This window comes from Podarcis vaucheri (assembly GCF_965113315.1).
Source record: "Podarcis vaucheri genome assembly, chromosome: 13".
Lineage (NCBI taxonomy): Eukaryota > Metazoa > Chordata > Lepidosauria > Squamata > Lacertidae > Podarcis > Podarcis vaucheri.
The window spans coordinates 3710320-3722669 of record NC_138751.1 but is presented as its reverse complement, the minus strand read 5'-3'; the positions used below and the strand labels follow the sequence as shown (position 1 = coordinate 3722669).

General features: G+C 51.1%; 1 protein-coding gene across 17 annotated transcripts in view; it reads left to right on the top strand.

Moving 5' to 3' along the window:
• The window catches only part of DLG4 (discs large MAGUK scaffold protein 4), a 147319-nt gene that overhangs the window by 130859 nt on the left and 4110 nt on the right, over positions 1-12350 (top strand). For 16 of the 17 annotated variants that reach the window (XM_082197579.1, XM_082197578.1, XM_082197577.1 and 13 more), the window contains 9 exons: positions 1721-1835; positions 4372-4548; positions 4647-4683; positions 7004-7031; positions 7801-7848; positions 8068-8169; positions 8316-8488; positions 9703-9812; positions 12248-12339. In XM_082197579.1, the coding sequence (XP_082053705.1) occupies positions 1721-1835; positions 4372-4548; positions 4647-4683; positions 7004-7031; positions 7801-7848; positions 8068-8169; positions 8316-8488; positions 9703-9812; positions 12248-12339 (882 nt within the window). Of the gene's footprint in view, positions 1-1720; positions 1836-4371; positions 4549-4646; positions 4684-7003; positions 7032-7800; positions 7849-8067; positions 8170-8315; positions 8489-9702; positions 9813-12247; positions 12340-12350 lie in introns of those variants that run through there. The other variant, XM_082197576.1, reaches the window with a different exon arrangement.

Here is a 12350-nt window from a genome sequence, read left to right as displayed (position 1 = left end):
TTCTGTTCTGCAGAAGCCCCTCCTGAGAGGGAAGAGATTTGTGTGTGTGTGAACTGCCTGGGAAATGGTCCTGTCGCTGCCAAATTGGGGGGGGGGGCAGTGGTGCCTGCTATCCAAGGAGCAATGTAAGGGGTGATGAAGATGTCCTAGGGGAGAATCCTCAGCATTTTCACCTTCAGGGATGAATGAATGGAGAGATTGCAAGGTGGTCAAGGAACCACATGAGAGACGATTGGTGCCTGTTGATGGGAAAATGGAAAGACAGAAGGGTGGGAAGTTACGTTGGTTGGTTGGTTGCAGGCACATGTAGGGCAAGGCCATGTGTGACAAAGGGAGGGGGCAGTCTGTGGGTACCGTATTTTTTGCTCTATAGGACGCACTTTCCCCCCTCCAAAAATGAAGGGGAAATGTGTGCGCGTCCTATGGGGCGAATGCAGGGGGGAGGCAGGCAGGGAAAGCCCCCAAAAGCCGCACGCAAGCTCTGCACAGCTCTTGCAGGCTTTTCCGCGGCCAGTCAGTCCCTTCTCCCAGCCTCTGCCTGCCAGAGAGGTTGCGCGGGGCTAAAGAAGCCGTAGCCCCGTTCAGCCTCCCCCGGCTGGAGAGGTTGCATGCGGCTATGGCAGAAGCCAAGACAGGAGCGGGATGCATCCCGCTCGTTGTCTCGGCTTCTTTGCTCTTTGGGGCTGGGGGGCAGCGCTTCCCCCCACCACCAGCTCCACAAGCTCGGGGAGCTCGCCTTCCGCTGCTCCCCGACCTGCTCTTTGAGGCTGGGGGGGGGAGGGCTTCCCCCCGGCAGCCCCAAAGAGCAGGTCGAAAGGAACCTTCACTGAAGGTTGCCTTCACTGAAGCCTGGATAGCGAGAGGGGTTGGTGCGCACAGACCCCTATCACTCTCCAGGCTTCCAAGGTAGCCGCCTGAAGGTGACTGAACGCACTTTGAATGGCGCCTTGATTTAGAGGGGGAGAACAAGGAAAAAACTTTCTCCCCCTCTCTGCGCAGCGCCTCCTGCCGCTTTGCTGAAGGGGCGCTGGGCAGGGGTTTTTTTCTTGTTCTCCCCCTCTAAAACAAGGTGCGTCCTATGGTTGGGTGCGTCCTATAGAGCGAAAAATACGGTAGATGGGTAGGATTCAATGGGATTGAGAAGACTAAAGAGGTGCTGGAAGTTGCATGGCCCAGGTGAGCCCAATATGGTTGAGGTGAGAGGGAAACTGTGCAATGGGGTCTGTTCAGAGGTTTGTGGGGGGCTGGGGCCACATTGACACTGTGCATTTAAAGCGATATCATGCCACTTTTAAGTTGTCATGGCTTCCTTCACCCACCAAAGAACCCTGGGAGCTGTAGTTTGTTATAGGTGCTAAAAGGTGTTGGGAGACCTCTTTTCCCCTCCCAAGGCTGCCTTGGGAAGAGGGATAGATTGTAAAACCCCTCTGGCAACTGTAGCTCTTTGAGGGGAATGGGTGGGCTGTCTCCTAACCATTTTTAGCACCCATAACAAATCACAGCTGCCAGAATTCTTTGGGAGAAGCAACGATTGCTTAAAGAGGTATCATGGTGCTTTAAATTGATGGTTTGATCTGTGGAGACTGGTGGAAGGTTTAGAAGACTGGGTTGTGGAGTTGGGTGGGCATGTGGGCAGCTGTGTAGCCGAATGAACTAGATGATTCTGTTGGGGAAGTTGAGTCCTACTGACGCTGACCCTGTCTGTAACCACCTACTGCAGAGTACAGCCGCTTTGAGGCCAAGATCCACGACCTCCGGGAGCAGCTGATGAACAGCAGTTTGGGCTCAGGGACAGCATCGCTGCGGAGCAACCCCAAGAGGGGTTTCTACATCCGGTGAGATCACAGCTGCCTTCTCTTCAGTAGCTTGGCCACCCCCTGCCCCCTTCTCCTGAATTACTAGTAGATTTTAGCATCTGAGCACCACTGGAATCCATAATACTGCAGGTCCCTTTGAGTTTGATCTATGGGGGCTGGGTTCAAAAGCCATTTTCTTCCTTGGGCTCACTTTTCCCACCTGTAAAATGGGAGCATGTCAGGGTTGTTTTATGGCTGGATAAGAATTATAAAGGGCTCTGTTCAGCTAGAGTTCCATATAAGATAAAGGTAAAGGTACCCCTGCTGGTACGGGCCAGTATTGACAGACTCTAGGGTTGTGCGCTCATCTCACTCTAAAGGCCGGGAGCCAGCGCTGTCCGCAGACACTTCCGGGTCACGTGGCCAGCGTGACGAAGCTGCTCTGGTGAGCCAGAGCCGCACACGGAAACGCCGTTTAGCTTCCTGCTAGTAAGCAGTCCCTATTTATCTACTTGCACCCGGGGTTCTTTCGAACTGCTAGGTTGGCAGGCGCTGGGACCAAGCAACGGGAGCGCACCCCACCGCGGGGATTCGAACCACCGACCATGCGATCGGCAAGTCCTAGGCGCTGAGGTCTTACCCACAGCGCCACCCGTGTCCCTCCCGAGTTCCATATAAGCAATTATTAATTATGATAACCTCTTTCCTTTGAAACAGAGAGGCATTTTAACTAAAACCATCCCTTTTATGTTGTTTCTGAGTCTGAAACCTATAACCAGACTTAGTGTCTCTTTACGTCCAGTGTTGGAAAATAGTATAGCCCTGCTGATGTTGCTGGACTACAGCTCCCATCTTTTCTGATGGGAGTTAGAGTCTTCCAACAACTTCTGAGTGACCACAGATTGTTGTTGTTGTTGTTGTTTAGTCGTTTAGTCGTGTCCGACTCTTCGTGACCCCATGGACCAGAGCACGCCAGGCACTTCTGTCCTCCACTGCCTCCCGCAGTTTGATCAAACTCATGCTAGTAGCTTCAAGAACACCATCCAACCATCTCATTCTCTGTCGTCCCCTTCTCCTTGTGCCCTCCATCTTTCCCAACATCAGGGTCTTTTCCAGGGAGTCCTCTCTTCTCATGAGGTGGCCAAAGTATTGGAGCCTCAGCTTCACGATCTGTCCTTCCAGTGAGCACTCAGGGCTGATTTCCTTCAGAATGGAGAGGTTTGATCTTCTTGCAGTCCATGGGACTCTCAAGAGTCTCCTCCAGCACCATAATTCAAAAGCATCAATTCTTCGGCGATCAGCCTTCTTTATGGTCCAGCTCTCACTTCCATACATCACTACTGGGAAAACCATGGCTTTTACTATACGGACCTTTGTTGGCAAGGTGATGTCTCTGCTTTTTAAGATGTTGTCTAGGCTTGCCATCGCCTTTCTCCCAAGGAGCAGGCGTCTTTTAATTCCGTGACTGCTGTCACCATCTGCACTGATCATGGAGCCCAAGAAAGTAAAATCTCTCACTGCCTCCATTTCTTCCCCATCTATTTGCCAGGAGGTGATGGGCCCAGTGGCCATGATCTTCGTTTTTTTGATGTTGAGCTTCAGACCATATTTTGCGCTCTCCTCTTTCACCCTCATTAAAAGGTTATTTAATTCCTCTTCACTTTCTGCCATCAAGGTTGTGTCATCTGCATATCTGAGGTTGTTGATATTTCTTCCGGCAATCTTAATTCCGGCTTGGGATTCATCCAGCCCAGCCTTTCGCATGATGAATTCTGCATATAAGTTAAATAAGCAGGGAGACAATATACAGCCTTGATTAGCTCTTCTTAAAGTAAGTACTGCAAATATCCCCAGGCCATCTAAGCAATTCTGTCAATGCAGAAAATGTTCCCTTTCAGAATTTACATACCGTGTTCCCTCTGGATCAGCTGTTGCCCACCCTTTTGGACTAGTGGGCACATTTTGAATTTTGGGAGAGTGCTGGGGGTGCCAATCACAAAGTGGCTTCCAGGGGGTATGACATAGCACAAAATGGCTGCCATTGAGAACGTGGCGTAATGCAGAATTAGAGAGACAACCACCACCCCAGACAACCTTATGCAGGAAGTCAGCTATGTTCTGATTTTCGACACTTAAAACAATACAATACCTCTTTAAACCCTCATGGTTTGCCCCAAAGCATCCTGAGAAGTGCGGTTTGTTAAAGGTTCTGAGGGATGTAAGGAGACCCCCATTCTCCTCCAATAGCAGCAATTCACAGAGTTCCCCATGAAGAGAGATTGACTGTTAAACCACTCTGAATCTGAAGAGGGGGATAGGTGGGGAATCTCCTAACAATTCTCACCAGCCTCAAAGAACCAAAGCGCTCATAATTTGTCAGGGTCTGCCATGACTGTTTAAAGTAGCTTCAGACTGCATTAAACGCATGGTGTAAATGTGACCCCAGCCCAGAAGGCTCTAGCTGCACCTGCTGTTGGATCTCCCTGCCTTCTGCCCCACCATTTCCAATGGGCACCAGCTCCCACTGCTCCCGTGTTCACCCCCTGGCCAACCTCCTCTCCCTCCCAACTCCCAGGGCGCTCTTTGACTATGATAAGACCAAGGACTGCGGTTTCCTGAGCCAAGCGCTGAGCTTCCATTTTGGCGACGTCCTGCACGTGATTGACGCTTCCGACGAGGAGTGGTGGCAGGCGCGGCGCGTCCATCCGGATGGCGACAGCGATGAGATTGGCTTCATCCCCAGCAAAAGGCGGTATGTGTGAAGGAGTCTTGGCAATAGGGGGTGGGATCAGAGGGAAGCTGTTTGTGTCACTGCCCTAAGCCCCTGCCCTCTGTTTGTGTCTCTCTCAGGGTCGAGCGGCGGGAATGGACACGGCTAAAAGCAAAGGTAACTCACGCTCCATCCCTCTCTTGTTGGTAGAAACTGAAAAAAGGCACTCTTGTGTGCATGTGTGAAAGAGGGAGAACTTCATCCTGATGAAAAAGGCTCCCACTTGCACCCCAATGTGCAAGTACAGTGGTGCCCCGCAAGACGAATGCCTCGCAAGACGGAAAACTCGCTAGATGAAAGAGTTTTCTGTTTTGGAGGTGCTTCGCAAAACGAATCTCCTATGGGCTTGCTTCGCAAGACAAAAATGTCTTGCGAGTTCCTGCGGTTCCCCCCCCCCTTTTTCTAAGCCGCTAAGCCGCTTATCAGCTGATCCGATAAACTGATAAGCCGCTAATAGTGCTAATCCTCTAATCTGTCAATGGTCTCGCTTCGCAAGACGAAAAAACCGCTAGACGAAGAGAATCACAGAACGGATTCTTTTCATCTTGCGAGGCACCACTGTATGCTTCGTCTTCTCACACACACAGTGGGCGCCATTTCAACACAAGGCAAATCCCCACATGCAGGGAACTGGACCTGCCGATCAACTTGCTTGTCTCCACCCCTAGCCTCTAGGCCAGCCTTCCACAATTTCTCACCCTCCGCCACGGGCATAGCCAGGATTTTTGTTAGAGCGGGAATAGAACCTCAGATTTGTATTGATTTGTATTGATTTAGGAGGGGCAGCTACCCCCCTGCCCCCCTTGGCTACGCCCATGCCTTCCACATATTTTGGACTACAGTGGTACCTCGAGTTAAGTACTTAATTCGTTCCGGAGGTCCGTTCTTAACCTGAAACTGTTCTTAACCTGAAGCACCACTTTAGCTAATGGGGCCTCCCGCTGCTGCCGCGCTGCCAGAGCACAATTTCTGTTCTCATCCTCAAGCAAAGTTCTTAACCTGAAGCACTATTTCTGGGTTAGCGGAGTCTGTAACCTGAAGCGTATGTAACCTGAAGCGTATGTAACCTGAAGCATATATAACCTGAGGTACCACTGTACAGCTCCCATTTTAGCTCCACCATCCTATAGCTGCGCTGGCTGTTCAGGCTGGGAGTTGTAATCCAAAGCAGCTGGAAGGTACCAGGTTAGAGAAGACTGGGCTAACCAAATTCCCTTCCCCTCCCACTGTTGTACCCAAATGACTGGCATTCAGAAGAGTGGTGTGTGTTTTGCCTGGAGAAGAGTGGATTAAGGGGTGTCATGATGACCACACGTTTGAGGGGCACATCTTGGAGGGATCATAGCTCAGGAGTAGAGAATCTGCTTCGCCTGCAAAAGGTGCCAGGTTCAGTCCCCGGCAGCATCTCCAGGTAGGGCCTGAGAATGCCCTTGACCTGAAATGCTGGAGGGCTTCTGCCAGTCAGTGTTGGACAATGCTAAGCTAGATGGACCAGCAGTCAGATTCAGTAGAAATCTTTTTTCCACGCATCTTTTTCTATGGCTCCAGATCAGCCTCTTAGGAAGGGGATTTTGGCTAAACATTAGGCAGAACTTCCTGGCTATATGACTGGTTTGACAGTGAAACAGACTGCCTCACAAGGTGGCAGACTCTCCTTTGTGAAGAAGTTTTCAAAGAGAGGCTCGAGTAGAGAGGTTGGGCTAGATGACCCTCGAGGACACTCCCAACTCTGTGATCCTGCAGGAAGTACGTTTCCTCCATCAATTGGTTTAATCCAGTTTTCAAGCTATCCAATTTGGGGGCTGTGGATGCCTCTTTTAGGAGCGGATCCCATAAGCAAGTTAAGGCATAGTGTGAGGGACGTGTTTCTTTTTCTTTGTCCTGAATCTGCTGCCAGTTTCTTCAGATAACCTTGAGCTCCGTTGTGGGGTTCCCGTGTTTGTGTGTTACATAACAAAAATAGAGATTCAGCACTTGCATGAATTATGGAAATGAAATAGTTCTTTCATTATCCTCCTGCTTCTCAGCCCCACAGAAGGCTCCCAGGGCAGCTTACAAATGCCATTTGTTTATTTTGTCTAAGTTACAAGGGCCTTGCTTTTCCACTCCTGTTCATCCTGGGGATGGTCCCCAGAGTCAACGTGAGCTACTTTTGTAGTGTTTGTTCTGACCCTAAAATTTCCTGGCATCCCTCCGGGGGCTGAGATAAGAGCCCCACACCATCTCCCTGTTTGGTAACTCTTGCATTTAAACACAGGGGTGGGGGTGCTTCTGCTGGTGCCCCCCATACTGACAGAAATTCCAAGGCTTCCATGAGGCTGACTAATTGGTTCTTCCCTCTGTCTCTTCTTCCTTCCTTCCTTCCTTCCTTTCTTTCTTTCTTTCTTTCTTTCTTTCTTTCTTTCTTTCTTTCTTTCTTTCTTTCTTCTCCTTCCAGGATCGGGTGCCAGGATCAGGCTCTCAAGGTGGGTCTCTGTCTCTTGGCTGCCCATCCCCAACTTGGGTCCTTTGGATGTCTTGCCCTACTACTTCCATTGGCCCCTAGCACCATCACCTGCCCATACTGACTGGGGACTGATGGGAATTGTAGTCCAAAACAGCTGTAGGGCACCAGGGTGAGGAAAGATGCTCCAGGCCTTCCTCTTCACTCTTTCCCTCGACCCAAACCTGTCCTTTGAGAAATACTTCCATGCTTTGAAATCCGCAAGAGTGGGGGCTTTCCCCCCTTTCCTTTCTCCCTTCTCTCTCCACACCATTTTATTTATTTCTCTTTTTATATATCCTACCTTTCCTCCAAGGAACTTGAAGTGGCATGTGCAGTTCTTCCCCCTTTCCCATACGATCCTCACGACTACCCTGCGAGGTAGATTTGACTGAGAGACAGTGAGTGGCCCAAAGCCACCCAGGGCAGATTTCAACCATAGTTCTCCTAGGTCTTAAACTGACACTCTACACCACGCTGGCTCTAAACTTGCCCCTATTTCCCTGTTGCTCTAGAGCAGCCTTCCCAAACCTGACACCCTCCAGGTGGGTTTTGGCCTACAATTCCCATCAGCCCCCAGCGTCATTTGGCTGTGCTGGCTGGGGTCTGCTGAAAATTGAACCCCAAACATTTGGAGGGCACCAGTTTGGGGAAGGCCCTTTGTAGTTTGCTGTTTTCCCTGTTAAGGAGCGGTTGTTCTGGGGCTTGGGTTGAACAGGTTGTACTTAACAGCCTCCTTCTTTCCCTTCCAGGTCGAGAAGATGCTGTCTTGAGCTATGAAACCGTTGTACAAATGGAAGGTGAGAACTCTGTCTTAGCTCAGCCCTTCCCTTCCTCAGCCCTGAATTACATTATTATTATTATTGATGTTGTTGTTTGTACAATGAGGAAGGCTCAGAAGCCCACCCATTGCTTTGTGGTTGGTTGTAACCAACTGATTGTTTCAATTTCCCTTTTTTGAGTTGTGTTCACCAGCAGCACAGACCATTTCCCATTTCTTTGGGTTTTTCCACCCCTAGTTCACTACGCTCGACCCATCATTATCCTGGGCCCCACTAAGGACCGAGTCAACGATGACCTCCTCTCGGAGTTCCCTGACAAGTTTGGCTCCTGTGTCCCACGTGAGTCTGACGGGGTCCCTATCCCTGCCCCAAGATAAAATTATGGGTGGTGGATGGGAAGGATTTCTGCTTCAGGAGGAAGCCTTGGCTTGGGCTACTCTTGCTCCCCTGTGCTTGACGGAGACTCCCCACTCCCGCTTCTGCAGACACCACTCGGCCGAAACGGGAGTACGAAGTGGATGGGCGGGACTACCATTTTGTTGCCTCACGGGAGAAGATGGAGAAGGACATTCAGAGCCACAAGTTCATCGAGGCCGGCCAGTACAACAGCCACCTGTACGGGACGAGCGTCCAGTCAGTGCGCGAGGTGGCTGAGCAGGTAGGCTGAAATGCAGAGTCGAATAATCAAACAAATGCCAGAGTTTCTGAGAAATCATTCCGTGGTAGAGCACCTGCATTGCATTCAGAATGTCCAGAGTTCAGTCCCCAGCAGGGACTGTGAGAGACTCCTACCTGATACTGAGGAAAGCAACTCAGCATAGACCAGTGTTTCCCAACCTTTTTTGGGCAAAGGCACACTTGTCTCATGAAAAAAATCTCGAGGCACACCACGTTACAGCCCCGTGACGTCAGCGCGCAGCGTCACGCCGGGAGGGACGCACGAAGGAGGGGGGGAGGGCGAGCGGAGGCAGCGGCGAGCCCCCTTCCTCCCCATCCGCCCCTTTCCGTGCAAGGAGCGCAAACAGGTGTGAGAAGGGGGTCAAACCTGCGGGCCGGCGCCGGGGAACCTCCAAGCTTTGGGGGTGGGGGGGGAGGAGGCAGCAAAGCGAGGCAGGAAGGAGAGCGCGGCTTGGCTGGGTGAGCTTTGGCAGGGGCAGGGAATGAGAGCCGCGAGGCGGGCGCTGCGGACGGAGGCGCTGCCCGCCGAGCTCGCAGGCAGCCAGGCAGGCAGACGGCGAGAGCCCCGCGCTGGGCGGCCTCTCCTCGCCGCCGCCGCTCTACATCTCGCCGCCCGACTCGCCCGCCTCCCTCCGGGGACGGCGCCCCAATCGAAAATTTGACTTTTTTTAAAAAAACTAGTGTGCCGCGGAACAGTGGTTGAAAAACACTGGCATAGACAATATTGAACTAGATAGACCATTGACTGAGTAGGCAACTTCCTGGGTCTTCCTCCCCCTAACAGAAAGGTTTGGACAAAGCAAGCAGGGAGAGGTTACCAAAACTCAAGAGTCCATTGATGTTTAGATGCTCTCCAGCAGCACACAGCCAGGGTCTTGCTCAGTGCTAACGCACCAGACTCAAATTATCCCCTTCCCCTGTTTGACTGGGTCTCTGGGGGCTGGTTGTTATAGGAGGGGGTAGCAGAGGATCCCTGAAGCTTGACACCCACAATATACTGTGTATATCCCCTCAATTGTGTATGGGCAGGGGAGGGCACAGAATAGGCGATTGTCCTGCCAGTGGAGTGGAAATTTTTGGCAGGCGGAAGCGATTGGGGAGGCCATGGGTTAGCTGTGGCTTTGCGTGACCAGTGGAAGTGGAATACAAATTGGTGTTGAAACCTCTTGACCACATTTCTCTCTCCCCGCCCAGGGCAAGCACTGCATTTTGGACGTTTCGGCCAATGCCGTGCGGAGGCTGCAGGCAGCTCAACTTCACCCCATCGCCGTTTTTATCCGGCCACGCTCCCTCGAGAATGTTCTGTGAGTGGCCCCCCGGGGTGGACAGGGGCTGTGGAATGGGGGGCAGGGGCAGGAGGGTGTCCACACATCACTTGTCCCACACCTAGGAAGCATGAGGGGGCTGAGAGGTTTTCTGCTTGCCCCATGCTTCCTGGCTACGGGTGCTCCGAGCAGTTTTCCATTTGCCCTGTTGCTTTCACCAAGGATACCCCACTCTTGACCACTGAATCAGAGACAACATTAATCTGTGGAAAACCCGATAGAGTTTTGTTCCAACTCAATGGTAAGAAGCAGGTTTTCCCAGGGAAAAGTGGTGTGACAAGCAGAAGTGGTGGGTGAGCCCTCTGTTGCCATCTTTGCCTTGGTTTTTTGCTCTGCAAGGGCCAGAAGGGTGTAAGATATTGCACAAAGGTTGGAGTGTGCAAGGGGATGGGATGTGGCCTGAGATCAGCCAAAGCTTTCATTTATCATTCACCATTTATTTACTTAAGGCATTTACTGTATTTTCCGGCGTATAAGACGACTGGACGTATAAGACGACCCCCAACTTTTCCAGTTGAAATATAGAGTTTGGGATATACAGTGGTGCCCCGCAAGACGAATGCCTCGCAAGATGGAAAACTCGTTAGACGAAAGAGTTTTCAGTTTTGGAGGTGCTTCGCAAAACGAATTTCCTATGGGCTTGCTTTGCAAGACGACAATGTCTTGCGAGTTCCTGCTGGTTTTTTTTCCTTTCCCCCCTTTTTCTAAGCTGCTAAGCCGCTTATCAGCTGATCCGATAAGCTGATAAGCCGCTAAAAGCCGCTAACAGCACTAATAGCGCTAATCCTCTAATCCGTCAATGGGCTTGCTTCGCAAGACGAAAAAAACACTAGACGAAGAGAATCACGGAACGGATTCTTTTTGTCTTGCGAGGCACCACTGTACTCGCCGTATAAGACTACTCCTCTTCCAACGCACACCAAATAAAAATTTAAAAACCAGTCTCCAGTCCGGCTCGGAAATCCGCTCCACTTCCCAATGGCCAGGGGCTTCTGGGGCCAATTTTCAAGCGTATTTCTGCTTCATCTAGAGAGCTTGGTGTCCTCTGATTTAATTTGCTGTCGTTTTATCCTTTGGTAGGGAGTTGCTGCAGGAGCTGCCGCTGTAGCTGGCGTATAAGACGACCCCCGACTTTTGAGAAGATTTTCCTGGGTTAAAAAGTAGTCTTATACGCCAGAAAATACAGTATATGCTGCTTAACCATGAAGCCCGCTGGGTCAGCCACTGCCTCTTGGGGTTTCCCTGCCTCACAGGGTTGTTGTGGAGGTTAAATGAGTAGGAGAGGGGAAACCATGTACACCACATTGAGCTCCTTAGAGGAAAAGTGGGATATAAATGCTATAAATAAACAAGATTAATCCTCAGCATTTCTAAGCAGCACCTAGCAAGACAATCTCCTCCGCACCGTTGAAGAAAGACAAAATCGTTCAGGGGCTTTTAAGTCTTTGTTTTAAAAAGAGAAGGCAACAAAGTGTACTCCCATGCTGTCACTATTTTCGGGTGGGGTTCAATCACAGACCAGCAAATTCAGGTTGCACAATTCTTGGCAAGGTCTTGTGCAACAAACCTGCTCTCCTCTACCCCTCCCTCCCTCCCTCCCTCCAAAAATATATATAGTCGTTTTTCTATAGGGGATGTGGTGGGTGCTTTGAAACAACCTCCCTGCAAACAAATCAGAATGAATGCTCATTCAAAAGGAAAGGCTCAGTGATAGGCTTTGGATGCGGAAGGTCAAATCCCTGACAGCATTTCCAAGTAGGGCCAGGCAGTGGCGTAGCGTGGGGGGTGCAGGGGGGGCCGGCCGCACCGGGCGCAACATCTGGGGGTTAGGGTTAGGGGGCGCAAATCCACGGGTTAGGGGGCGCAAATTACTTGCCTTGCCCCAGGTGCTGACAACCCACGCTACGCCACTGGGGCCAGGAGAGACTCCCTGCTTGAAACCATGGAGAGCCAGTGCTGCCGGTCAGTCTAGGCAGCAGCTGGCTGGGGCTGATGGGAGTTGTAGTCCCAAACTGCTGGAGGGCACCACCTTGGGAAAGGCCGGAATGGATGCATTAATGGAAGCAGGCAAGGGATAGCCATTGTGATGAGAGAACCTCCAGATATATCTTGTGAACACCAGTTGCTGGGGAGCAGCCACTAGAGAGGGTTTTCCCCTTCATGTCCTATTTAGTGAGATTTACAGAAGCATCTGGCTGGCCACAGGGTGGGAACAAGCTGGTTCCCCAAATAGCGGAAGCATGTGTGTACACACACACACACACACACACACACACACACACACACACAGTGCACACCCAAAGCACAGGGGAGAAACCCAGCAGAATACAGGCATGTGCAAGAGACAGCTTTGGGGCTGCACAATCTTCATAATCACTTTGTGTCCTCCTTTTCCCCCCTTCCTTCTTCTCCAGAGAAATTAACAAGCGGATAACGGAGGAGCAGGCGCGGAAAGCCTTCGACAGAGCTACAAAACTGGAGCAGGAATTTACAGAGTGCTTCTCGGGTAGGTCACCT